General features: G+C 50.3%; 1 protein-coding gene across 6 annotated transcripts in view; it reads right to left on the bottom strand.

The window, feature by feature from the left end:
- Positions 1–23,660, bottom strand: part of DLG5 (discs large MAGUK scaffold protein 5) — a 200,740-nt gene that overhangs the window by 68,698 nt on the left and 108,382 nt on the right. For 2 of the 6 annotated variants that reach the window (XM_082425664.1, XM_082425667.1), the window contains 8 exons: positions 23,287–23,435; positions 22,239–22,409; positions 21,127–21,323; positions 15,013–15,156; positions 14,624–14,751; positions 13,211–13,320; positions 12,392–12,501; positions 9,160–9,381 (listed from right to left, as the gene is read on the bottom strand). In XM_082425664.1, the coding sequence (XP_082281790.1) occupies positions 9,224–9,381; positions 12,392–12,501; positions 13,211–13,320; positions 14,624–14,751; positions 15,013–15,156; positions 21,127–21,323; positions 22,239–22,409; positions 23,287–23,435 (1,167 nt within the window). In that variant the 3' untranslated portion in view covers positions 9,160–9,223. Of the gene's footprint in view, positions 1–9,159; positions 10,904–12,391; positions 12,502–13,210; positions 13,321–14,623; positions 14,752–15,012; positions 15,157–21,126; positions 21,324–22,238; positions 22,410–23,286; positions 23,436–23,660 lie in introns of those variants that run through there. The other 4 variants (XM_082425666.1, XM_082425668.1, XM_082425665.1 and 1 more) reach the window with 2 other exon arrangements.

The raw sequence follows: 23,660 nt of genomic DNA, 5'->3' as shown, positions 1-23,660 counted from the left end.
GGCAAGTGACGGCGGCTGACTCCTTTGCTATCGCAAGCTGGGAATAAATAGCTTTTGCTTGTTCTAATTTGAGCGGTCTCTATTTCTTTCCACAATTACTACTGATGCTAAGTGCGATCACACTTAAGGTGGTTAACAGCCACCTTATAGTGGCTTATAACCTCTTATATTGTCAGAGAGAATGGAATCTGACTTTTCAATTCATGTCTTGCTATAACATTTGCCTGTTTTGCCACGTGTCTTCATTAATATTTGCAAGAAAAAGACGGTTTAATTTTGCACCTAGAATTTATTTTAATCTTAAGTAAATGCTTCCCAAGTATGCAATCTTTCGTCAACCTTTACACTTCTGGCTCAATGCATCGAAATAATGGTTTGTTGTTTTAAAATGACAGGGTTTGGTCCTCTTTTCATTAAACATGTAATCAGTTAAACTGATCTCATAAAAATGAGCTTAATCTTAATCTAATTTGAATAAAAGAATGCTACGATCAAACACCAACCACCAAAAATAATGATAAAGAACTTTAACCCTGGGAAGGTGTAGAGTGTAGAGCGTCTGAAAGTCAGTCAGTATGACACACGGCACACAGAAGGTGCTCTGCAACCATCAGGGCCCATCCGCCACAGTGGAGCCCCCGGCGCAGGACCACTGAAGGGCAGCCCTTTTCCTTTCAGGTTATGCTCAGTCATGACCCGCAGTGCATCCTTAGGGACAGCCCTGCCAGCCCCACACACAGCGGCACTGCCAGAGGACCAACAACCCCTCGTAGTGCTTCGAGGAAACAGCACCGCCGTTTTCATGTGTGGGTGGCCATTACACACTCTTGCACTCACGTCCCAAGACCCCTGAAGAAGGTCACTTGGTGTCCCTCTCTCCAAGCTCCTCCCTTCGTGCCTCAAGGTTTCAGCCAGTGCACCAGGCTCAGGAAGTTATGTGAGGATCAAGGACGTGAGGCAAGGTGGGCACGCTTACTTCTCGAATCCCAGCAGAAAATCTCCACTTCCTGTAACCCCAGGGTACGCACAGAAATGACTACCCACAAACCCCAAAGCAGGGCTTGCGCCCTACCCCACAGTGTGGGCACAAAGCAGGGCTTCCAGTCTGGCCCGACATAAAACATCTTTAAAACCTTTCTGTTTCCTTTTTTAAAAACTACATTCCCGGGGCTTCCCTGGTGGCGCAGTGGTTGAGAATCTGCCTGCTAATGCAGGGGACATGGGTTCAAGCCCTGGTCTGGAAAGATCCCACATGCCGCGGAGCAACTAGGCCCGTGAGCCACAACTACTGAGCCTGCGCGTCTGGAGCCTGTGCTCCGCAACAAGAGAGGCTGCGACAGTGACGGGCCCGCACACGGCGATGAAGAGTGGCCCCCGCTTGCCACAACTAGAGAAAGCCCTCGCACAGAAACGAAGACCCAACACAGCCAAAACTAAATAAATAAATAAATTTATTAAAAAAAAAAAACAAAAAACAAAAAACTACATTCCCTGTTCTCAACTGCCTAAGAAAACCAGAAAATGATAGCAGCTCACAGAGCCCCAGGGATGCCCCCTCTACCCCCCAGCAGACACCTATCCCAATCTCCGACCTTCTCTGAGGGGCTGTGTAGCATTTTAGCAGCGCCTCCTGTCAGAGAAACAAGCTCCACATGATGGGACTGAATCTCTGTGCTCACCTGACGTGGGCTTGTATTTCCCTGCGTCTAGGCTATTCGCCTTCCTGGCGGTCCTTTGCATTTTTGGTCTCAACTATAATAGCTCCATTTGCCACCGCAGTAGTGGCTGCAATATAGGGCAAAAGGCTACACTAGCATCTCGGGTTACGTAAAGAAAACTAAGAAACAGAGCACTGTGCTTACTCCTCCTGGGTGAGAAAGGGGAGAGTTTGATTTAGCTGGTATCTGCATCAAGAAGCAGTAGAGAGAAACACAAAAAATGTGTTATCTTTCTGGGACGAGGAGTGGAATTAGACATCTCAGTGTATACATTTTTATGTCTTTTCTACTTTTGAAGCAAAAAGAGAAAAAAACAAAACAAAACAAAAAACTCCAAGCTCTGATCACCAAATCCTTCCAGAGGGAGGTCTTCTAAGCCAAGGAGGCACTTTCAGTCCCACCCACTGGAATCCTGAAACCCTTTATCCACCCATCCCCTAGCCCATCACTGATGTGCTTCACGCCATGTTCTTTAATGCCATAGGGAAGACAGGCCTCCACCTGGTCCTACAGGGTCATCTGAGGCCTGCAGGGGCAAAGCCACAACAAAGAATCCAAGAATCCAAGAATCCTTGGATGGAGGATGCTCAGGACAGGGGGACATGCAACTCCCCCACTGTGGGCTTCTGGTTTCTTTTCATCCCTGCATTTTTTTTCCCCCCAAAGATTGGTTCAGCTGTCATATCCAACTATCTGAACTGGCTTGAGGGCACTGACTGCCTCCTGGGGGTGTCTTCACCCCTAATTAGAGCCCACGTGCTCAATCCTGCCAGCAGAGGCAGTGACAAGCCCGGGCGCTGTGACCGTAGCTCCTGGTGTCCTTCCAGGGCTTTGAACCTAGCACGTGATGGTGAGTGCTTCTTGTCTCACCAGTTGGTTGCCGTAGGGAGATCAGGAAACCTTCTGGGTGAGAGTTTAACCCCTGCGGGGTAGCTGATAGTGCCTACTTATGGGCCTCAACCTCCTCTTCTGCGGCCAAGAGTGGCTGAATCTCTGCTGCGTGGGGGGCTGCAACCGTCCCATCCCTACAGTGGTCTTGGTACCCCCTACCTGCGTTAGCTGCTGTTGTCTGGGCGATGCAGCCACATCTTGACTTGCCCAGCTAGTAACTTCCCCAGGGACTGGAGTGACTTCACGATGGCGGCCACTACAAGGATGACTCAGGGCTGCAGGCTGACCCAATCGATATTTGGGGCAGAGCTGTAAGTGATCAGATTGCTGACTTGGTCAAGAGTCCTGCTTGTGGACAGACACCATAAAGGCCTTCACGCTCTGGGAAGGTGATCAGTACTGGCAATGATCTTCTCTGCAGATCCGACAACAACGCCGAAGAATGTATCAGAAACACATGTACATATCAATGCAACTTCAACTGCCCGTCATCCTGAGCCCTCGTCCTGTGCGGGATGGCTGTCGCTCCGCCTCTTGCTGACTGGGCCATCGGGTGGCAAGCAGTAATGCCTGACCTCTTGGGGATACCAGCAGCGTCAAGAGCGTCACAGAACCCATATAACCCACAGGAGGTCAAGCCTGCTCTTACAGGACTGAAGGATGAAGCACTGCTTTGGCTCGGAGGCCAATAGTCTCGAGTTCCCCAAGCCCTGGGCCCTCAACCTTGGACTGTTGGGGAAACGAGTGTGCAGCCTGCGAGGGACCCAGAGAAGCTCTTCTGATGGGCTTCTATCCCACGTTCTTCTGCATTTTTAAGGGCCAATTACCTGGGCTGTGACCTGAAACAAGGACCTTCTTGTACAGACACACGCCTTTCAGATTCAACTCTGAGATTTTTGGTTTTAAACAAACAATTGTACTTCCCATAAATGAAGATGACCTCAAGCTGCAGCATCCTAGAGAATCACCCGCTTAGTCTTAGACCCTGCAACACACAGAAACGAGAGATGACACAGGAGGTCACAAAAGCTAACTTTAAAAAAATACGCTGGTTTTTAGGAACAAGCGAGTTGTTTAGAAATTATAAAATGTTATCAGAAGTATTTAACATATTTCAAACACAAAAGTGTAAAAACAACTTACTGTACTTCAAGGAAAATGTAAACTTGTAAAATGCACAAATTAAACATATACTATCTTCACTCTAATTATTAGCAGATAATCTTAATAAAGATAAGCTGTTAGTCAAAAATAGCCACTGTCATTTCTAGCAAAATGTCTTGCAAGTTTAGATTTATCATTTTTATTTCCATGGAGAACCAACACCAGCACACACCGTTACTGGGCTCAAAGCAGGTTTTGTTTGATTCTGTTCATTATCATTGTGTGTCCTGAGATGCATGGCAGATGCCAGCCACACCCCATGACGTGCCCGGGGACAGCCTGGCCCCACAGAACCCTCCGGTGGGCATCTGGGCCGGCCAGCCCCTCTTCTTAGTCCCAGAGCCGCTTGGTCCTCAGGGCATCTCTGTCCATCTTTGACATAAGTAGGCATAAAGCAGCTTCTTAGATGGTTAACTTCCTCAGAGCAGGTAGCCTCTGTGAGAAGCTAAGATCATCTCCAAACTAAGCACAAGTCTGCTTTTATCCCAAAGGCAACGTGGCAAAAAGAAAGGACTGAGGCAATTTCCTGTAAATGCCCAAAGCCTTGATGTCCTGTCTGTAAGCCATAAACCCAACACAGAAACTTCTATCAAGTTAAGTGAGTCTATATACAAACACAACAACAGTAAACTTAATCCAAATGCCCATTTGTTGGGAACTGGTTAGGTAAGTTATTGGTAAACCCACTGTGACAGTTCTTTTGATGTGTCAGTTTGACTAGGCCACAGTCCTGTTATTCAGTTAAACACTGAGCTGGGTGTTACTGTGAAAGCATTTTGCAGACGTGATTAAAGCCCCGATCAGTCAACATTAAGAGTAAGGGATGGGCTTCCCTGGTGGCGCAGTGATTAAGAATCCGCCTGGCAATGCAGGGGACACGGGTTTGAGCCCTGGTCCGGGAAGATCCCACATGCCGCGGAGCAACTAAGCCTGTGTGCCACAACTACTGAGCCTGCACTCTAGAGCCGGAGAGCCGCAACTAGTGAGCTCGCGTGCCACAACTACTGAGGCCCGTGCGCCTAGAGCCTGTGCTTTGCAACAAGAGAAGCCACCGCAATGAGAAGCCCGCGCACTGCAACAATGAGTAGCCCCCCCTCGCCACAACTAGAGAAAGTCCATGTGCGCAGCAACGAAGACCCAACACAGCCAAAAATAAATAAATAAAATAAAATAAAATAAAAAAGAGTAAGGGAGCACCGTGGATAATCTGGGCAGGCGTGATTCAATCCAAGCTACAGGGCTACCGCATTGCCCTCAACGCTGAAGAAGCCGGGAGGTTTTTTTGCGTGGAGAATGTAAGAGAGGATTCCTGGACTAGGGACACCAGGCACAGATCAGAGAACTGGTACCATACTGAAGAGAAAAGGACTAAGGGACTGGATGCTGCCGTACTGAATCCTGAATGCAAAGAGTCCCCGCCTTCTCCCCCAGTGGGCTCAGAGATGCTGCCAGGCCGACCCATCCCATCAGGAGTGGAAGGACTCCTTTGGGGAATCTGAAGACAGACCTAAGGAGACCATCATTAAGATTCCCCAGTGAGCAGCCCAACCAGGCCACTCTACAGAGAAACTCAGACTACACACCTCCCCATTTGTTCTGGACCATTAAATTAAATGCCCATGATTAATCATTAGCTGACACAAAAGGATTACCTGATACCTGAGGTTAAAGCGCTAATATACAAGACAAGGTATCCTCAGTCCTGGTATCCCCCAGACCACAGAATAAATAAATAAATAAATAAATAAGCCACAAGCGAATAAAAAAACCTTAAACCTTGGAGGAATTAGAATTACGTGAGAAGAAAAAAAATCTATCTTCAGATGTGGGAAGATATTATATCCAAGAAACGAGCATAGAATGATATAAAAAAATGACATTCAGAAAGAGTTCTTGGAAATTAAAAACCGGATAGCAAAGCTGAAAAACTCAACAGAAGGGCTCGAAAGATAAAGCTGAGTGAATCCCCTCAAAAGAAGAGCAAAATGACAAAACGATGCCGATAGGAGATCAGAAATTGAGGGACTCCGTCCAGGGTGTGCAACATATAAATAATGGAAGCTCCAAAAAGGAGGGAGGACGAGGAGGAAACCCGACAGCAAGTTATTTGTTATTTTATTTTGACCCTCAGGCCTCCCAACCCAGATGCACCAATCAGCAGACCATGGTGAATACAGACCTTGCCTTTTTCTTAATCCAGAACTTTTCTAGAAAACAATCCTAGGAGAAGGTAAATGGAGTCATCTTCCTCTGAAGAAAGAATTCAGATCAGGGGTTAATCCTTTCTCCTCACAAGCAGCATAAGAAACAGGAGATCCATCAAAAGAGAGGAAAGTCAAAGAAAGAAATCAAGAAAACTCCCAGGAAATTCTCAGGAAAGTAGAGGAGGTACCAGGATGAGGGCTGGCACCAGACCAAGAAGACAATAAGTCTGGTCTGGAGCAGGGACTCAAGACAGAAATGTCCAGAGCTGTTAGCACCAAAGTCTCTGCTCGCTTCATAGGGCTCAGCTAAGAACAGAATGTTAAGGTGATGCCGGCCCCAGGTCTTATTCCCCCTAGGATTTTATCGACATGAGCTGGAGACCTTCCTGCTCTCCAGATCGGCAAGAGAAACCAGCATTTCCTCCCACACACGTGCTCAGCTTTGGCTTACTGCTGAAATCCAGAGGACGGCTGTGGTGAGCCTGAAAACTGCAGTCAGCGGTCCACGCCCTCTGACCATATTTCTGCCAGACAACGAGGAGCCCGTCTGTGCACAGCACGGCCACACGCCCTGAGTGTGGCGGCCCCGGGATCCCCAGGACTCACTCAAGTCCCTGCTCACTGACTTCCCCAAGGGGAAAGGCCAATTCAAAGTTCCCAGGGAAGCGGAGGCTCGCCCTGCCCCCGAGAGCCCATTACATTGTCTGGCCAAGGTCATCGAACAGTGGCAGCGCTGCCCCGTGCCCTCACAGCTCAGTGTGTGCTTGAGGCCCAGTGTTTTCAAAACCACACATGACATTGTTTCAAAACACCTCCACTGGGGGTGAAAATAGAAAAGCAAGGAAATCATTAAACCACAAGTCAGTACAGTGCTCACTCTGGGGTAAAAGGTGGAGAATTCAGCTACTGTTGGGTGTTAAGAGGGCTTCTACAGTAGTGGTAGTGTTCCTTAACAGTGGACGCACTGTCCATTTTATTATTATTTAGACCGTATATTTATACTGTATATGCTCTTCGTATGTATGACACATTTCACAGTTGAAAAAAAAAGATACAAACTCATAATAGCAAGGAGAACTGAAGGGGAAACCATCAAGAAGCCAGAGACTACATTCTGGAAGGTACGAGCACATGAAAGAAAGAGTATGCATGATTGAAATAAGGTCCAGGAAAGCCACAGGGAGAACAGCAGCAGAAGGGAGCAGGGGAGAAGGCCCGGCTGTCCAGGCTCGGGCCTCGGAGCCCCATCCCCTGCAAGAAGGTGATCGTCCCCATGCCAGCCACACTCCCAACTGTGAGATCATGCTTGCTCTGCACCGCACCCGGCAATTCCTCGTATTTCTCTCCGTCCGTCCTTGGTATCCGTGACCTGGGTGGCCCTCTGCCCTGTCAACCCCGAGAGGGGCGGCAGCTCAGCTTCCCAGACCCAAACTCCAGTTGTTCAGCCACTTTGGTCAGCCTCAGAGCCTTGTTCCGGCCAGAGAGGCCCAGGACTTTGGGCCAGTGCTTGGCTCCTGGTCCAGACCCCTTCAGTTTCTGCTCCTGCGCATTAGGCGTCAAGGACTCCTCCAGTCTCAGAAAGTCACGTGTGCCAAGGCTCCCAGAGCTGGGGTTTTGCTCAGGCTCTGCAAGGCCAGGAGGGAAGTCCCACTCCCCCCCCCATAACTCAGATGTCAGCATGGGAGGGGGCCTCAGAGGTCATCTCGTCTGCACTGTCTTTGGAGGCCCAGGCGAGATCTGTCCAAGGCCTCAAGGCTGGAGTTGAAAGTCAGCTCTGCCTTTCCAGAAGGATCTGAGCCTGCGTGAGACAGACACCAACTGGGGGCAAAGGCTGCGCACCTCCAGCCCCTGCCTGGGCTCTGCATGGTTTAGAGACAAACACAACTGCACACCCCCGCCCCAACCCAGTGCCACTCAGCGGTGTCCCAGGGGCTGCCCTGTAAGGCCTCAGCGCATCCAGAAACAAGCAGTCTATGAGCTCAGAGACCTAACTGCCCTCCGTTTAAAGAGGCGTAGCGGTTTTAGCCTGCAATTGTAAAAGAAAACCAAGTTTCCTGTAGAAAACTTGGGAAGTACAGAAAAGTCTAAAGAAGAAAATAAAAATCACTCATAATGCAACAAGTGTGAGCTCCTATGGATGGCTTTGGCATCGTCATGGACCTCTTTTACAAGAAACCATTTCCTAAAACAAGCCATTTGTTGGCTGGGTCACAGGATCCAGGCCGCGGCGCACCCCCTCCCCCAAGGTCGGTGCTGAGTCTGTCAAGAAGATGTGTGTGACCCTGAGGCTGGCCTCACGCAGGCCGAGGAGCGGCGGGCTTGGGACCCGGCCAGCTGCACAGGCCCTCCCCTCCTCTCCACGGCCACAGTCCGACGCAGCTCGGCGACTCCTGTGGCTGCAGGCGAGGCCAGCGGGACCTGCAGGTGAGACTGCAGGGTCCACAGTGGAGCTGCACCCGTGGGCCATGAGCGGGGAGGCACTGGCGCCGAGTGTGCCCCTGCTGGCCCAGCCTCTGGCGCAGTGTGAGGCTTTTCCATGAGAGTCTGCCCTCCAGCCCCTCCAAGCAAACAGAGCAGAGGAGGAGAACTCTGCTCTGACCTGGGCCTCGGGGCGCTAGTGAGGCAGCCCCGGCCTCCTGGCCACTTCTCCCAGCCTTCTTGCCACCCTGGAACAGACTTTCAGGCCCAAAGTGGCTACCCAGGAGAGCCGCGGGTGGTCTCGCACTACAGCCCCTGGGCCAGGCTCGGCCTTCTTCACCCCGGGGGCCCGGTCTGGGCCTCACCCCCTGGCAGACAGGGACTCGACTGAGAACATGAGGGGATACTGGTGTCCTTCAAACCCCCTTTGCTTTTCTCGGCCCAGCCCAAACCTGCAGATCTCAACGGGAGCCCCCACGGCAGGATCTGAATCTTGCACAAATCAGCTGCCTGGCTGCAAGCACCACCCACAGCTCTGCTGGACAGAGGGACACATGGGAGGGAAGGAGGGAGTCAGAGGGGCTGAGGCCACAGGTAAGAGGGGCTCCTGACCATCATGAGAGCTCGTGAGAACCTCACGCGGCGGCCAATTCCAGCCACCTGCCGCAGGGGAGGAAGGCTGCCTCAAATTTAGGAACAAAGAGAGGGCAGGAAGCAGGGAAAGGTGGAAACTAAATGAATGCAGGTCTCTTCACCACAACAAGTTACAGAAATTGACCTTTATTTATTGTACTAAAGTCTGTTTAACTTTCGATACAAAGGAAGGTTTTAGTACAGAAAATCCCAGTCTGTCCGAACAGTACCTGTGCACACTGTACCATCACCGTCCCACCCCCGCCGCCCAGAGCAGCAGCCCCGCAGGGCGCCAGTGAGACCCCTCGACAGCCTGCAGGGGGTCCTAGTTGTCTGAGCCAGAACGCGTGTACCTGTGAAACGAAGGGCAGCACTGAGGACTGAAACGTGTCTCTTTTCGAACAACTGTGCAAGAAAATATATCCCTTTTTAAAAAAATGTCACTATGGCTAAACTATAATCTAGTGTCTAGAATTACAAAGAATAAAATGAAATCAGAGATTTCTTGCTAGTAAAATGAAATGTTAGGAACAGTATTAAAATAGAGGTCCTACCCCAGTGACACTTACCCGGAGCCCCGTACAGTACCTATTATTAAGAGGACGCACAGTTTAAGGAGGAACCAGATCAAACCTTCAGCCAGAAACATCCAGCGTCAGAAGCGTTAAAAAAAAAAACAAAAAAAACAAAAAAAACACACAAACCCCAAACAAAGCCACCCTCGTGGAGCACTGCTCATGCTGTAAGCGCTGGAGCCAAGACTAGATAGATCCCAGTTTCTCTTTTTTTGAGTTTTGACAGTGACTGCACTAATCCTTAAGCTTTCCGTAAGAGTTCTCTGCTCAAAGTCTGAAACACGAATGTTTTTATATCAAGTAGAGCTGATGTGCCTGCCCCACTCTAGAGCGCTTAGGAATTACCCTGCAAAATCTGCACTGGTAAAGGCTGTCACTATTCACAGAACCTAAACAGGACCCAGTGGCATGCATCAGCCCCAGCCTAACACCCTGCCTGGAACTGGCTGTGTCACAGGGAACCCATGAAGCTCCGAGGACCAGAGAGAACGCCGGAATAATGAACGCAGGTGGACGAGAAGAGGACGCAGAGGGCAGGAGACAAAGTCTGAGGGACGCGTCCGCAAGACGGCCCAAGTCGCCCTCCTCTGTGCAGGAGGGGAATACACTGCCGCTGGAGAGTCTGCCCCACAAAGGCACTGGTTCCGCGCCCGCCGATGGTCGAAGCATCCGCAGTCGCAGGTCCTTCCAGGAGAGGTGCCACCAAGGAGCATGAAGTTTGTCAAAGCTCTGGTCCCACTGACAAGAACCTCCCAAAGCAAAGCGGCCCCCAGCGAGGTTCCAGAGTCGTCCCGCTGAAAACAGGCACAAAACCAACACCAAAGCGACAGTGAGGAAAGGGCAGGGGCTGGGCAGCGACAACATGGAGCCGTTCAAGTAAACATAAACAACCGAATACTTAGAAAAGGCTTGTAAACTTGTGATCTGAAAGGTTCTCTTTGCAGCATCTCTGACGAGCTGGCTACGAGAAAGGTTGGTGTCGAGCCCCTCTACAGAGTCTTCTGTCTTACAGCGCACGAGTGAGAGGAATAGAGTCTGCGGCCCTCTGTCTACAAAGGAGGTGCTTCTGGAGTCCTGCTTCATGGATCCTTCCCCTTCACGTTTATATACAGAGACGTCTATCTTTAGTCGCTAAAAAGAGCTGAGCCAGGCAGTCACGCCGGCGGCCAAGCTGCAGCTGTCCCCAGCACCGAGTTCTAGAGAGGGCTGGCTGGGATCCACAGGACTTTATTTTGCTCTTGATTGACCATTGCCAAGATCTGAGCGCAAATGCTCGACAGGGCTCCTCCCTGGACGACCCCTGCAAGAGAGCCCCCAAACACACACGTCATTGGCTCAGAGGAAGACCCCAGGGTGAAGGCAAATAAACACATCTTTTACTCTTCCTGGCGTTCCGCCTGTTTTGAGCTACTTGGCCCTCCTGCCCCACTCCCGCCTCACTCTCTTCCATCAGTGAGAAATTGGAAAAGAAAAAGTAAAGAGTTGAGTGCAAATCACTTCGGCTTTTTACCTATCCCTCTCGGCAACTGTTCCATAGGATGTTAACATTTTACGCTCAAATGAAGGCTGGTGTCCCATTTTGCCAGGCTGCCCTGGTCCCTGTAACAGGGGTGACAGGATCTGACCACACACATGAATCGCCAGGCCCCACTGCAATGATGCTCTGGGCTGCTTTGCCTAGTCATGCAATGGGGAGTCCCAGCACGCTGGAAGGCAGTCTGGGCTGTGCTGTGATGGTCCAATCGGCAGCAGGATTCTACAGGTGACAAGGTTGGGTCTCGGAAGCTGGGCATCCCATGGCCCAGAGAAGATTTCCAGCAAAGATGATGGAATGTCTCCAGCTCTGGCTCAGGCCTGCTCTGCAGGCTTTCAGCACCACAGCCCGGCAGACACTAGACCAGGGCTCTCTGCGTGCTCCACGGAACAGCGCCGAGCGCTGGATGCTTGCCACAGAAATGGACAGCGAGGGTTTAGAAACTGCTATGGAAATGTGACAGAGTAATTTTACATCTGTTGACTCTAACAGAAAGTCAAGGCTTGTATTTTGTTAAGTTTTGGAGTTTTTAATGTTCTTTTCTCTAGTAATTGTCAATGTATCTGACTGAAATACTGGTCTGTAATGGACTGGAAATTAAAACACAAACACACATGACACATACATAGACAGAAGCACCAAGGCTGGGTTTTGAGGCCAAATGTTGCATGAGAAGCGCCAAACTAGATCACAACACTCTCTACAAGTTCATTACAATCACTGTCTCCACCTCTCTGTGGCCACAGTGTTATTATGCCCCCTACAAATGACTGATTTTATGGAAGAAGTTGAAAGTCACAAAGTAAAATGGCAGTTGGTAAACTGGAACCCTGCTTCTTCTGGTTTGCTTTGTTTCAAAGACCAGAGATAGTAAAGGTGCAGCTTATCTTCAGACTTCACTGCAAAACTGGCCTGACCTGGAAGGTGCTGGGGACAGATGGCCACAGCCACCACCGCCGTGCTACCCGCCCAGGGAACGCTGGAGCTGTGCTACATGGCGCCTGGGCAGCCGCCACACAAGGCCAGACTGTGACCCAAGGCCAGAACTAGTGAACTTTACCTTCGGACCTGCAACCTCCTGACGCTGCCCTGTGCCTGCCATCAGATCATCTGTGATGGAAGTGCTCACTGTGACGGCATCCACCAGGCACCCCGGAAGTGCGGGCCGTAACCACTTCTAAGAAGGATGTCCTTGGGAAGCCTGCATCCGTCCCCACCGCCTGCTCCTCCTCTCCAGGCCTGACGCACACCTACCTGTGAAGTACCTGCTGTACTCCTGTTCAATCTTCTGAGCCGTCTCAAACTGCTCTTTGGAATGCCTCTGAGTCACCTTGTCCTTCAGGTAGATGGGGTCTCTCTGCTCCCTGTTGGGACATCCAGGGAACCAGGCTGAGCTTCTCACCTCCCCCCAGGCCCTCCTCTTTGCTTCTTTGTCCAGAGTTAACAGGGGTCTCCACCACCACAGGGCCCCCATGTGCTCCCCTGGTAAAGCACAGCCTGCAGGCTCCACGGGGAGCTCCGGGCAGAGAGGGGGAAGGTGGGAACCCCAGTGTGTGCACACGGAGACCAGACACCTCAGCTGGCCCCCGAGTGCAGGTACCAGAAGCCTGGAAGCACAGAAAGGCAAAGTGGAGGAGGGCCTTGGCAAGCCGTTAGCCCAACCAGCGCAGAAACTCAAGCTCAGCGGGAGCACAGGCCCATCCACATCACAAGCCAGCTCCTGGCAGAGCTGGACCCAGGCCAGGCCACCCAGCTCCTGTGTTGTTGTGAGTGCCCAGCTGAGAGGCAGGAGAAGGGGAAGGGCCTGGGAGTCAGGAGGGGAGCTATGCAGACAAAGCTGGACATACTCAGGGAGCGGTGGCGGCATCCAAACAGCGCGGAGAGGGGTGTGGAGGGAGGGCTGTGCTGGGTCCACATGCCTGGCTCAGTGTGAGCTGGGGGCTCGAGGGGGGAGGCCGCTCCTACATGGGATGCCTATTTCAAGGCCAAGGGGCCCCCCGCCCCACGGCTTTGAGCCAGCAGCGCATCCCCAGCAAGGCCCCAAGCCAAGCCCCCGAGGAGCCTGTCACCTACTTGATGTGTTTGGCGCTCTTGTAGTGGATGAAGATGACGATGGGGTAGATGTGCATGTGGTGCAGCCGCTCAATGGCGTGGGGGGCGACGTCCAGGAGACAGTGCCGGTTCTGGGGGAAGGGAGAGAGTGAACACCTGGGCAGGTGCGGGGCCGGGGCCTCGGGGGCACTGGACACTCCAGCCTTCCTCTGCCACCGATGGGCCCCACCCCTCCCCTGACACTGCCCTGCCTTGCCCTGTAAGTGAACATACAAGGTTCTACCAACGAACAAGGCAGCAAAACCAGTCTTTCGTTAAGACTACACATGATACACGGAGGGGAAACCTCATCTGGGAAAATCTCTCCCCATAAGCCGTCAGCTGTGATGATGGTCCAGGCTGGGAACCAGGGCCAAGCAGGGTCTGGACAACCCCACACTCCAAACTCCCTTTCCTGCCTTTACCCAGATATAGGAACTTCCTAAAGCGCTACCCCACCTGGCCTCAGAAACCTTACTTCTGCCAGTCTGGGCAAAAGAAGATGCAGAGACTCGGCGGGGGGCTGAAGCAGGGGAGGGGAGAGTGTGGGTCTTTGCGTGGCTGTGATTGAAACGCATCCCATGGATCCCCTGAGCCTCCAGGCAGAGTATGAGCCAAAGGCAGGCCATGGGCGCCCTGCCTGTGGTTCTCCCTGACCCCTGAAAGCTCCACTGAGGGGGTCCACCCTTTGGCAGGCTTTCTAACATCCTGGGGCACCCCTGACTGGAGCTCGTCCACTTCAACTGGGCAGTCTGCACTGACAGCTGTAAGAAGTCAACTCCCTCACGTAACAGGAGGGATCCAAAGCCTGGCGAGGTAAACTGACCACCCAGGAAGGATGGAGCCCAAAAAGCGCCCACATCCTCAGACTTGTGAGGGATGCTTTTCCAAAAGATGTCCCCACTTTCCCTCATACTACCTGGCAAACAGACCCCAGCATGTTCACAAACCTAAAGGCACACGGCAACGGCTCTTATCCTTTCAGGGTCGTGGCCCTGATGGAAGCCGTGCCCCTGTCCCTAGAATAAGGCACATCAGCTCAGCACACAAGCTCAGCAGATGCATTCTGGGACCCTGCTGTAGAAACCCCCGTGAGGGGCCCTTCCTAGAGTTCAAAGCTCTCGTCAGAGCCCCTCAGAGAGGGAGAGGTGACACACGCACAGGGCGACTTTTACCCAGGACTAGCTTCCTACTCACGAAAGCGGAAGCACAAGAAGCAACGGGGGCCAGCCCCCAGTAGGTTAACTCAGACTAACAGGACACAGGTGAGCTCATGAAGGCCCGAGAGACATTCAGGGCAGATGTGCAAAGGTACAGAGCCCGGACACACACACTGGGGTCCAAACCCCAGACTCAGAGTGGCGCCCCCATCCCTTGGTCTGAAGCGACAGGTACCTTTTCTGTGATCTCCTTTATGGAAGCCACTGTGGTCACATCAAAGTGGCCACTCCTCCGCTTATAGTCTACAAACAGGCAGTCTTTGACGCCCCGCTCGATGGCCTGCTGGGAGGCCTTCATCACCTCTGCAAAGCACAGACACAGGAATCAGGATGCCCTGGCACCATGAGCCGTCACTGCACGTGCCAGGAAGAACGCCGCACAGAAGAGACTTTAGGAACCCAGCCCTGCTGTCCTCGCTCCCGGACAAAGAACCAGAGGCTGCACACTGATCTGAGCCAAGTCCAGAGGACTCTGAAACATCATGGGATCCATTCCCGGGCACAGGGGGCTGAACCCAAACACAGGGACAGACACAGCCCAGCAGGCACGAGGGCATCCCTTACCAAGGGGGCATCTGCAGAACTTGCCGGGCACCTCGTTCACGAGCATTTCCTTCACCACATCCAGTAAAGGCCCCAGGATCAAGACGGGCCTCAGGGAGGTGCAGTCCACCTTCTGGACCCGCTGATAGGCAAGGCTCACCGAATCTGAGGGAGAGAGGGGAGCAGTGTCATGGACACCCACCTGGAGCAGAGGGAGGAAGGGGAGGGGCTGGGGACCCACTGCTCCCCTGACCTTGCTGACCCCTGGGAGGCCCAGCTCCTTCACTCCACACGTCCAGAGCCAGGTACCCAGCTCACCCTGGTTCGTCTGGGACTTGCCCAGGTGTAGCACTGAGAGTCCCATACCCCGGGCACACCAGGGCACGGCCGCTCCTGGAGTCCAGCACAGTGTCCCTGCTCCACGGACACCCAAGACACTGCAGCACTTCATCCTGCTCAAATTCTTCCGTACGTGTCCAATGCGTGCTCCCCTCACCCCTAGTATATATTCTCTGCTCTCTAGAGAGGCAACCTCCCCTGAGGTAGGTGTGGTCATGTGACCCAGACCTGCCCCATGGGGTGAGCAAACTCTCCCCCTTCCCATGAGCTGAAATGAACAGGACCGGGTGCAGTGAGCCAGCTCTGATCCTGCAGATGAGAACAACCCTCAGGAAATGACAGAGCCACAGGACAGAAGGGACCTGGCTCCCTTATGATCCCCAGAACAGAGCTGCCTCCCAGGGATCCCCCCACCAGCTCAGACTTTTATGTGGCAGGGAAATAAGCTTCTTATCATGCTTCAGCCATTGTTGTCTGGTCTCAGTTACAGCAGTCAAACCAATATCCTAGTTGATACATGTAGTAAAAACCTCCCCTTCCATCAAATGAATAAAAAATCCTTGTAGGAAGTGACCGCCTAAAAACCAGCATGCAAGTATCTTCTTGGCACCTCCCTTGTACCAATCACTGTGCTGGCATCTCGGAAACACTTTTAAAAAGAGTAGAAAGCACTGTCCCTGCCACTGCAGAGCTCATGCCCTAACCAGGCTCACAGACGGCAACAGGTAAGAAACAAGACCACCATACAAGAGTTGCCTGCCAGCTCCAGGCACCAGGACAAGAAGCCTCACCCTCGGGGGGTGGGAGTGGCGACGAGGAGGGGCAGAGCTGAGGTGAGGGTCGCCTGAGGTGGGCTTGTGAGGAAGGGTCAATGAGAGGTCCGGCCTGGAAGGCCCGTGACTAGGAGACGAAGAAAGAGGGACCAGAAGGCAGAGCGTTAGAGGTGAACACACAGGGCGGTGCTCGGTGCAGCCTCAGCTCCACAAACGCCGAGCTCACAGGCAGAACCGCGTGCGTTTTTTCGGTCTGATGATTATCCAGGTTCATCTATATGGCTTTCTATACAGCATTTCTCAACCTGGTGACCAGATGATCTGTTATTAAGGCAGGGGGAGGGTTTGGTGGTCACATTCACTGCCCAAGACCCCCACACACTTCTGACTGAAGGCTCCGTGGAGTCCGAGGGCAAAGAACTTCCTCCAGGAAGACATAAAAACACCCCCTCTTTTAAAACTTTGAACATTACAGATAAAGCCAGGCATCCTCTCCAACACCTCTTCTCCAGTCCTGGTCCCCAACAGTTTCCTCATAACCACCGTCAGAGTTGGTTATGAGGATATAAAAGTACATCCTTCCAGATGTCATTCTTACATGTGGACTTTTACAGCCTCAAAATACCTAGAAAATATGTTATGTATGTCTATGTGCTCAACAAAAATGACAAGATACATTTTTGTATCATGATACACGCAAAAATACATGATACATGCAATATTCCGCAACTCCCTCTTCTACTCAGTCTTATGTTTCTGAACCGCATCCCTGGTGATCCACATTGATCTCCCTAACTCCTTTTGAACATCCTATGGGATGGATGCCCTGCACCTATTTATCCATTTCCCTGTGTATGGACACTAAGTCACTATGTCTTCAACTTAACTTGAACAGAATCATCTTCTCCCCTAATGATTATTAACATTCCACACTGAGGGGCACCAATTTAGAAGATTCCTTTTCCTCCCCGAATAATCTGCTTTGTCGGAAGTCCTCATAGTTACAGAATCATAGGGGGGCTACAGAGCATCTCGCAAGCACTAAATCCAACAAGAGTCAGAGGTCCAGAGAAAATAAAAAATTCCCTGGGAAGGGTAAATATACAGACAAATAGACAATCTGGAAGTAACCTAATGTAGTTATGTAAACTGCTTTTAAAACTGGTATAGATATTAAAACCAAAAGCATAAAGGTAATAATAAATCTACACTAATGTTCACATAATATAAAAAGGATGTAATTGGTATCATCCATAACATAAAGGTGGGGAAGGGGGGGAATCCCAGAGATGTAGAGTTTTTATATAGGATTGAAATTAAGCTACCATCAGTTTAAAATGAATTGTTATAACCTTAAGATGTTTTATGTAACTGCAATGGTAACCAAAAAGAAAATATCTATAAGATATACACAAAGGGAAACGAGAAGGGAATCACAACATGTCACTATAAAAAAAAATCAATGAAATACAAAAGAAGGCAGCAAAGGAGGAAAAGATAGACAAAAAAGCAACAAGACATACAGAAAACAACTAACAAAATGGCAATAGTAAGTCCTTCCATATCAGTAATTACTTTAAATGTAAATGGATTAAATGCCCAATTAAATGACGTAGATTGGCTGAATGCATAAATAAAAAAAGATCCAACTATATGCTGTCTACAAGAGACTCACCTTAGCTCTAAGGTCACTCATAGGCTAAAAGTGAAAGGATAGGAAAAAAAATAATTCATGCAAACGGGCACCTAAAGAGAGCAGGGGTGACCACAGTTGTATCAGACAAAATAGATTTTAAGACAAAAACTGTCACAAGAGACAAAGAAGGACATTATAGCATGATAAAAGGGTCACTTCTCCAGACAGATAAAACAATCATAAACATATATGGACCCAACATTAGAATTCCCAAATAAGTGAAGTGAACACTGGTGAAACTGAAGGGGGAAACAGACACCAACACAGTATTAGTAGGGGACTTCAATACCCCACTTTCAGTTATGGATAGTACAACCAGACAGAAGATCAATAAGGAAACAGCACTTGAACAACACTATAGACCAACAGATTCCCCCCTAGAGCCTCCAAGGGAGTGTGGACCTGCCAGCACCTTGATCTTGGCCCAATGGTACTGATTTTGGACTTCTGGCTTCCAGAATTACGAGAGAATAAATGTATGCTGTTCTGACCACAAAGCTTGTGACATTTGTTACAGCAGCCCCAGGAAATGAATACACAGTGAAAGCCAGAAGACAATGAATTATATCTTTAAAATGCATGAGTAAAATATCTACCAATCTAAAATTCTATATCCAGTGAAAAATCTCCAAAATGATGGGAAAATAGACCCCAAAAAAATAGAGAATTTGTCATCAACAAACCTGCATTACAAGAAATTCTGAAGGTCACCATAACATCAAGAAAATGGTAATTATAAGAGGTAAAGGATGTGTTAACTAACCTTATTGTGGTAAACCGTTTGCAACATATACACCTATCAAATTATCATCCTGTACACCTTAAACTCACACAATATTATATGCCAGTTATATCTCAGTTAAGATGGAAAAAAAGAAATGCTGAAGGGAGTGTTCAGCTGAAAGAAAAGATCAGAAGGAAAGAGAATTGTAGGAAGGAATGAAGAAAAATGGAAAGGATAAATATAAGTGAATAACTGACGTGCAAATCAGTAACACTGTTGGATTTAAAATATATGTAAAATGAAAATGATAATACAAAAGGTGGGAGGGAGGTAAAGAAGTCACAGTGCTCTGATGTTTTAGAATTATTAGAGAAGCAGTCAAAGTAATGATTCATGTTAGCAGTAAGTCAGAGACATATATTATGAGGGGTGGTGTAATCCACCCCCCATCACCAAAGAGTAAAACAAGATGATTAACTAAAAACTAACAGATGGGGGGACAGAATAATAAAAATGCTTGATTAATCCAAAAGGAAGAAAAGGAAGTGAAGGGAACATAAAACAGGCAGGGCAACAGACAACAAACTGGAAGATGGTAAATGTATCAGTCATGATTTAATCAGTGATTAAATACTCTGATTAAATGATAAAGTTTGTCACAGGTGTGTTCAAATTGTGAAAACGCCTCAGGATGTACACTTTTCTGTAGATGTATGTGCACTTTTCTATACATATATTATATCTCAATAAAATGAAAAAAGATGAAGTATCACAGTGGGTTGAAAAAACCCTACATGCTGCCTACAGAGCCACGTAAATATAAAGTTACAGAAAAGTATAAAAGGATGGAAAAAGACAAACTATGCAAACACTTAACCAAAAGAAAACTGGTGTGATAATAATACTTAAACAAAATAGACTTTAAGGCCAGAAACATTTCTAGACATAAAGAAGGACATAATGATAAAAGAGTCAATTTAACAATAAGATATAACAATTTAGAAATAACAATTTAAAGACCACTTCAAAGTACATAATGAAAGAAAAAAAAAACAACCCACTGAAGAACTGAAAGGAAGACTAGACATACGGCTGTTTTCCAAAGACATCCACTAGACACACACCAAATACACCAGAGGTGGTGTCTACAGAAGAAAAGGGAAGGGAGAATCAAGCAACTATTACTGCCGAAAGGTGAAGAGTCTATTTTACATTTAAAAATGTAAAAACCCATTCTTAGCTCGAAGGTCATATAAAAACAGCCAGACTTGGCCCATTGGCTACGGCTTGCCAACCCCTGTCCTCACTGACAGTGACCTGTGGGCCATGAACAAAGGTGGGACTCACTCAACTCACTGTGACTAAGGCCCTAACTGAAACAATAAATAAGGAAGGAGAGGAGGAGGAGGAAACCAGCTGTCCCACCTTCTGATGCCCACTGCCACCTCCACACCCTGCTACCAGGGAGGGCACACCTTCTAGGACAGTGGACACACATGGGGGTCCTCGGAGCAGCCTTCACAGGAGGCTCCTGCTTCACAGGACAAATGCACCCTTCCACGGGGCAATCTGCCAAAGGATGTCTGACGCTGCCTGATACGCAACTCCAGGACTGGGTCGGCGCCTGGCCCTGGGAGGATCTTGGAAGAATGGACACAGGAGGGGACTTCCCTGGTGGCTCAGTGGTTAAGTATCCGCCTGCCAATGCAGGGGACGCGGGTTGGATCCCTGGACTGGGAAGATCCCACATGCCGCGGAGCAACTAAGCCCGTGTGCCACAACTGCTGAGCCTGTGCTCTAGAGCCCGTAAGCCACAACTACTGAGCCCATGCGCCACAGCTACTGAGCCTGTGCTCTAGAGCCCGTAAGCCACAACTACTGAGCCCACGCGCCACAGCTACTGAAGCCCGCACGCCTAGAGCCCGAGCTCTGCAACAAGAGAAGCCACTGCAATGAGAAGCCCGCGCGCAGCAACGAAGACCCAACACAGCCAAAAAAAATTTAAAAAAAAAGAATGGACACACACAGGAGTAAGGCCAAAAATGGCCAAAGATCTGCACAGTGGCCCTTGGTCACCACCAAGCAGCCAGTAATAACCCAAAAACAAACTAGAAGCAATGCATTGGGCAGAGACTGCTTTTTGCCCACCCAATACCCATCTTTCCTTTATTCCTTACTAACAGAACCTGCGTTACTGAAGCCAGCAGGTCACCAGTGAAAATCCTGCCTTCTCAGCCTCCCTCGCAGACTGAGCGGCCAATGAGGAATAAGTGGGAGACCAAGGGTGGGGCTTCCAGGTAAGCTGTTTAAAGAGGCACACTTTTGCCGTGCCCCTTCCTCCTCCCTGCTGCCTGAACATGGACGTGATGGCAGAAGCTGCAATGACCATGGGGAGACCTTTAGGATGGAAGCCACATCCTACAGGTGGTAGACTCTGAAGACAGTAGCACCACCATCCCAACCCAGACAAACATCCCTAGATCAGTTATGTGCGAAAGCAAAGCAAACTTCTATGTCGTTTAAGTCACTGTGGTGAGGCTTCTGTGGTCAACAGCACACCTCATCCTGCGAGCCTGCTGGAGAAAGCCAGCCCAGCCACTTGCCTTCAAAGAGTGGAATGGAGTCGTTGGAAAAGGTGTCCAAGGCAAGGAGGTCTTTCCCATCTTTGGACCCGCTGCGTTTATGCTTATGTTTCCTTCGGAAGAAGGATCTGCGTGCAGCTGCCGAGAGCGTCTTTGCGGTGTTGTTGTCATCTTTGACTTCAGACATGCTGAGCCTCCGGGAGAATTCTTGGTCCATCCTGTGGACAAGAGTACAGCAGTGCTGCGAAGGGCCCAGGGAGCATCACCTCCCCGCATGCCCAGCCGCGAGGAGAGCCAGAGCTAGGACTCCAGGCTCCTCCCGCATTCTCTACAGGTTTCCTGGCCGCTTCACCACCCACGCTACTGAGGACGCCATGGTGCCACTGCTGTGAGGGTGATACACACACACCAGTGCTGGGCAAGCTCTCAGAATACAGGGCCACCTCCTATAGTCAGACGAGGGTCAGAAGGAGCTGCTAAGACAGGCTTCACTCGTGACCACTACAAGTTATGCTTCCTGCCACCAAGAGGAATGAAGCACAGATATACCCTATAACACAGAAGAACCCTGAAAAAAATCATGCCAAGTATAAGAAGCCAGTCACAAAAGACCACGTGCTATATGACTCCATTCACATGAAAGTCCAGACAGGGAAGTCTATAGAGACAGAAAGATCAGTGGTCGCTCAGGGTTGACAGGAGGGGGCAGGGCAGACAGAAAGACAAGGGCAGTGTAGCTAAAGGGTATGGGGCTTCTTTCTGAGGTGACGAAAATGTTCTCAAATTGACTACGGTGATGGTTGCACATCTGTGAAAATACTAAAAGCCGGTGAACTGTACACTTCCGGTAAATTGTATGGTATGTGAATTATGTCTCAACAAATCTGTTAAAAACAAAAAAGTGCTGTCTCCTAAGTTGCCCCTGTGCTTCTGTATAGCACTAACTTAAGTACAGCACTGACCTACGCTAGGACCAAAATTGCTTTTCGGACAAGCAATTGTGGCAAAATGTACAGACCAGAAGCTGATACGAGCATCAGAATAAACCCCCATGAGCCCCAGCCCACATCCCATGGGGCATCCCCACAGGTGCCGCCCGCCCCAGCCCCAGGCCCAGACTCGAGAACACTCACACGTATTTGCTGGGGATCTGCCCGCGCTGGATCTTCTGGGCATTCTCGTCCAGCTGCCAGGCCATCCAGGACCCAAATGAGCCCTGGGGCAAGGTGTCATCCACGTAGAGAATGTCATCTTTCTTAAAGCTCAGCTCATGCTCCACCTCTGCCAGCCGCTCATAGAGGGCCCTGGACCAGGAGATGGAGAGGACAGGTCAGGCCGCTGGCTGCCCTTTGCAGCCATTCTCCTAGAGCCGCTGTCCTGCTCTGAACTTTCCCCAGACCCCAGAGGCTGATCAGGACCAGCCTCTCCCCAGCCTAGCAGTGGTTCCCAAAGAGGGGAGCCCGGGCTCTACATGACAGGACAGAGACTTCCCTTTCCTCCTCTGAGACCGGGCTCCCTGGAGACAAGGGCTGCCTCATGCCCATCACATAAAAGACTTTTTGCCAAGGACCAAGGCCGTTATCTCCATTCCAGATGGGCCTTTCCCATTTGCATCCCTCCCCTGAGTCAAGGATGACGGTTCCTACAGACTAGAAACTTCCCAGAAGGGAAACATGCCATTCAACTGAGGAGGGGTTCCCTAGAGACAGGGACCCCCCCACCTCACGGTACACGGTCGATCAGAGATTTCCATTCTCGTGTGGCCTCAGATCTTAGGGGACAAGAAGAGAGCTGAGCACCTCCCGGAAAACGCCCGATGCCTGCCTCAGACACACACTGCATATAGTACTTCGGGGTACCGTGGATGCCTTGACATCCACACACACTGCAGAGGGATCTGCAGACCTGGGTCAGAGGAGACCCGGAGAGGAGCATAGCCCACAGGAAAATGAGGCTCTGTGGTCTCAAACTTCCCCACCAGGCCCTAAACCCTAAAGAGGGAGCCCATCTGGCCCTGGGAGCTTTCGAGGGTTTTTCTAAGTCACAAGCATCTTGTCGTGAGCTTCCAATTTGGGGCCCACCCTTTTGGGGGCAAGAAACATGGGGACATTCACAGGGAACAGCCTCCACCGAAAGCCCCTCCCCTAGCCCCAAGTCCCCAGCAACCCTGGCCACTGGTACCTGATATAGAAGCTGTCGCCAGGCAGGCCCTTGACCTTGGTGAACTCCTCAGGGCGGTACTGCACCTTCAGGCGGACGCTGTCCTTGGGCTTCAGCATCTCCACGTAGACCTCCTCCACCGTCTTGTTGCGCACGTCCAGACCACCGTACTACCCAGAGACGGAGAACTGGGGTCAGAGGGCAGAAGCTGGGCATCTTGGGCACCCGTGAGAGGCCGGGTGTAGGGTAAGGGTGAGACTCAGCATCCCCTTCACTGGGCATCCACCTGCTCTACCCTCGACAGCTGCTCCCAGGAGAAACCCTGTTCTAGTCCCCCAGCAAGTAAGGCCTACTGGAAACACAGCACTTCACCTTGCTTATGCTCCTTGTATCTT

The sequence above is a fragment of the Balaenoptera physalus genome (genome assembly GCF_965194825.1).
Source record: "Balaenoptera physalus genome assembly, chromosome: 14".
NCBI classification, from domain to species: domain Eukaryota; kingdom Metazoa; phylum Chordata; class Mammalia; order Artiodactyla; family Balaenopteridae; genus Balaenoptera; species Balaenoptera physalus.
This window is presented reverse-complemented; position numbering and strand designations above follow the sequence as displayed.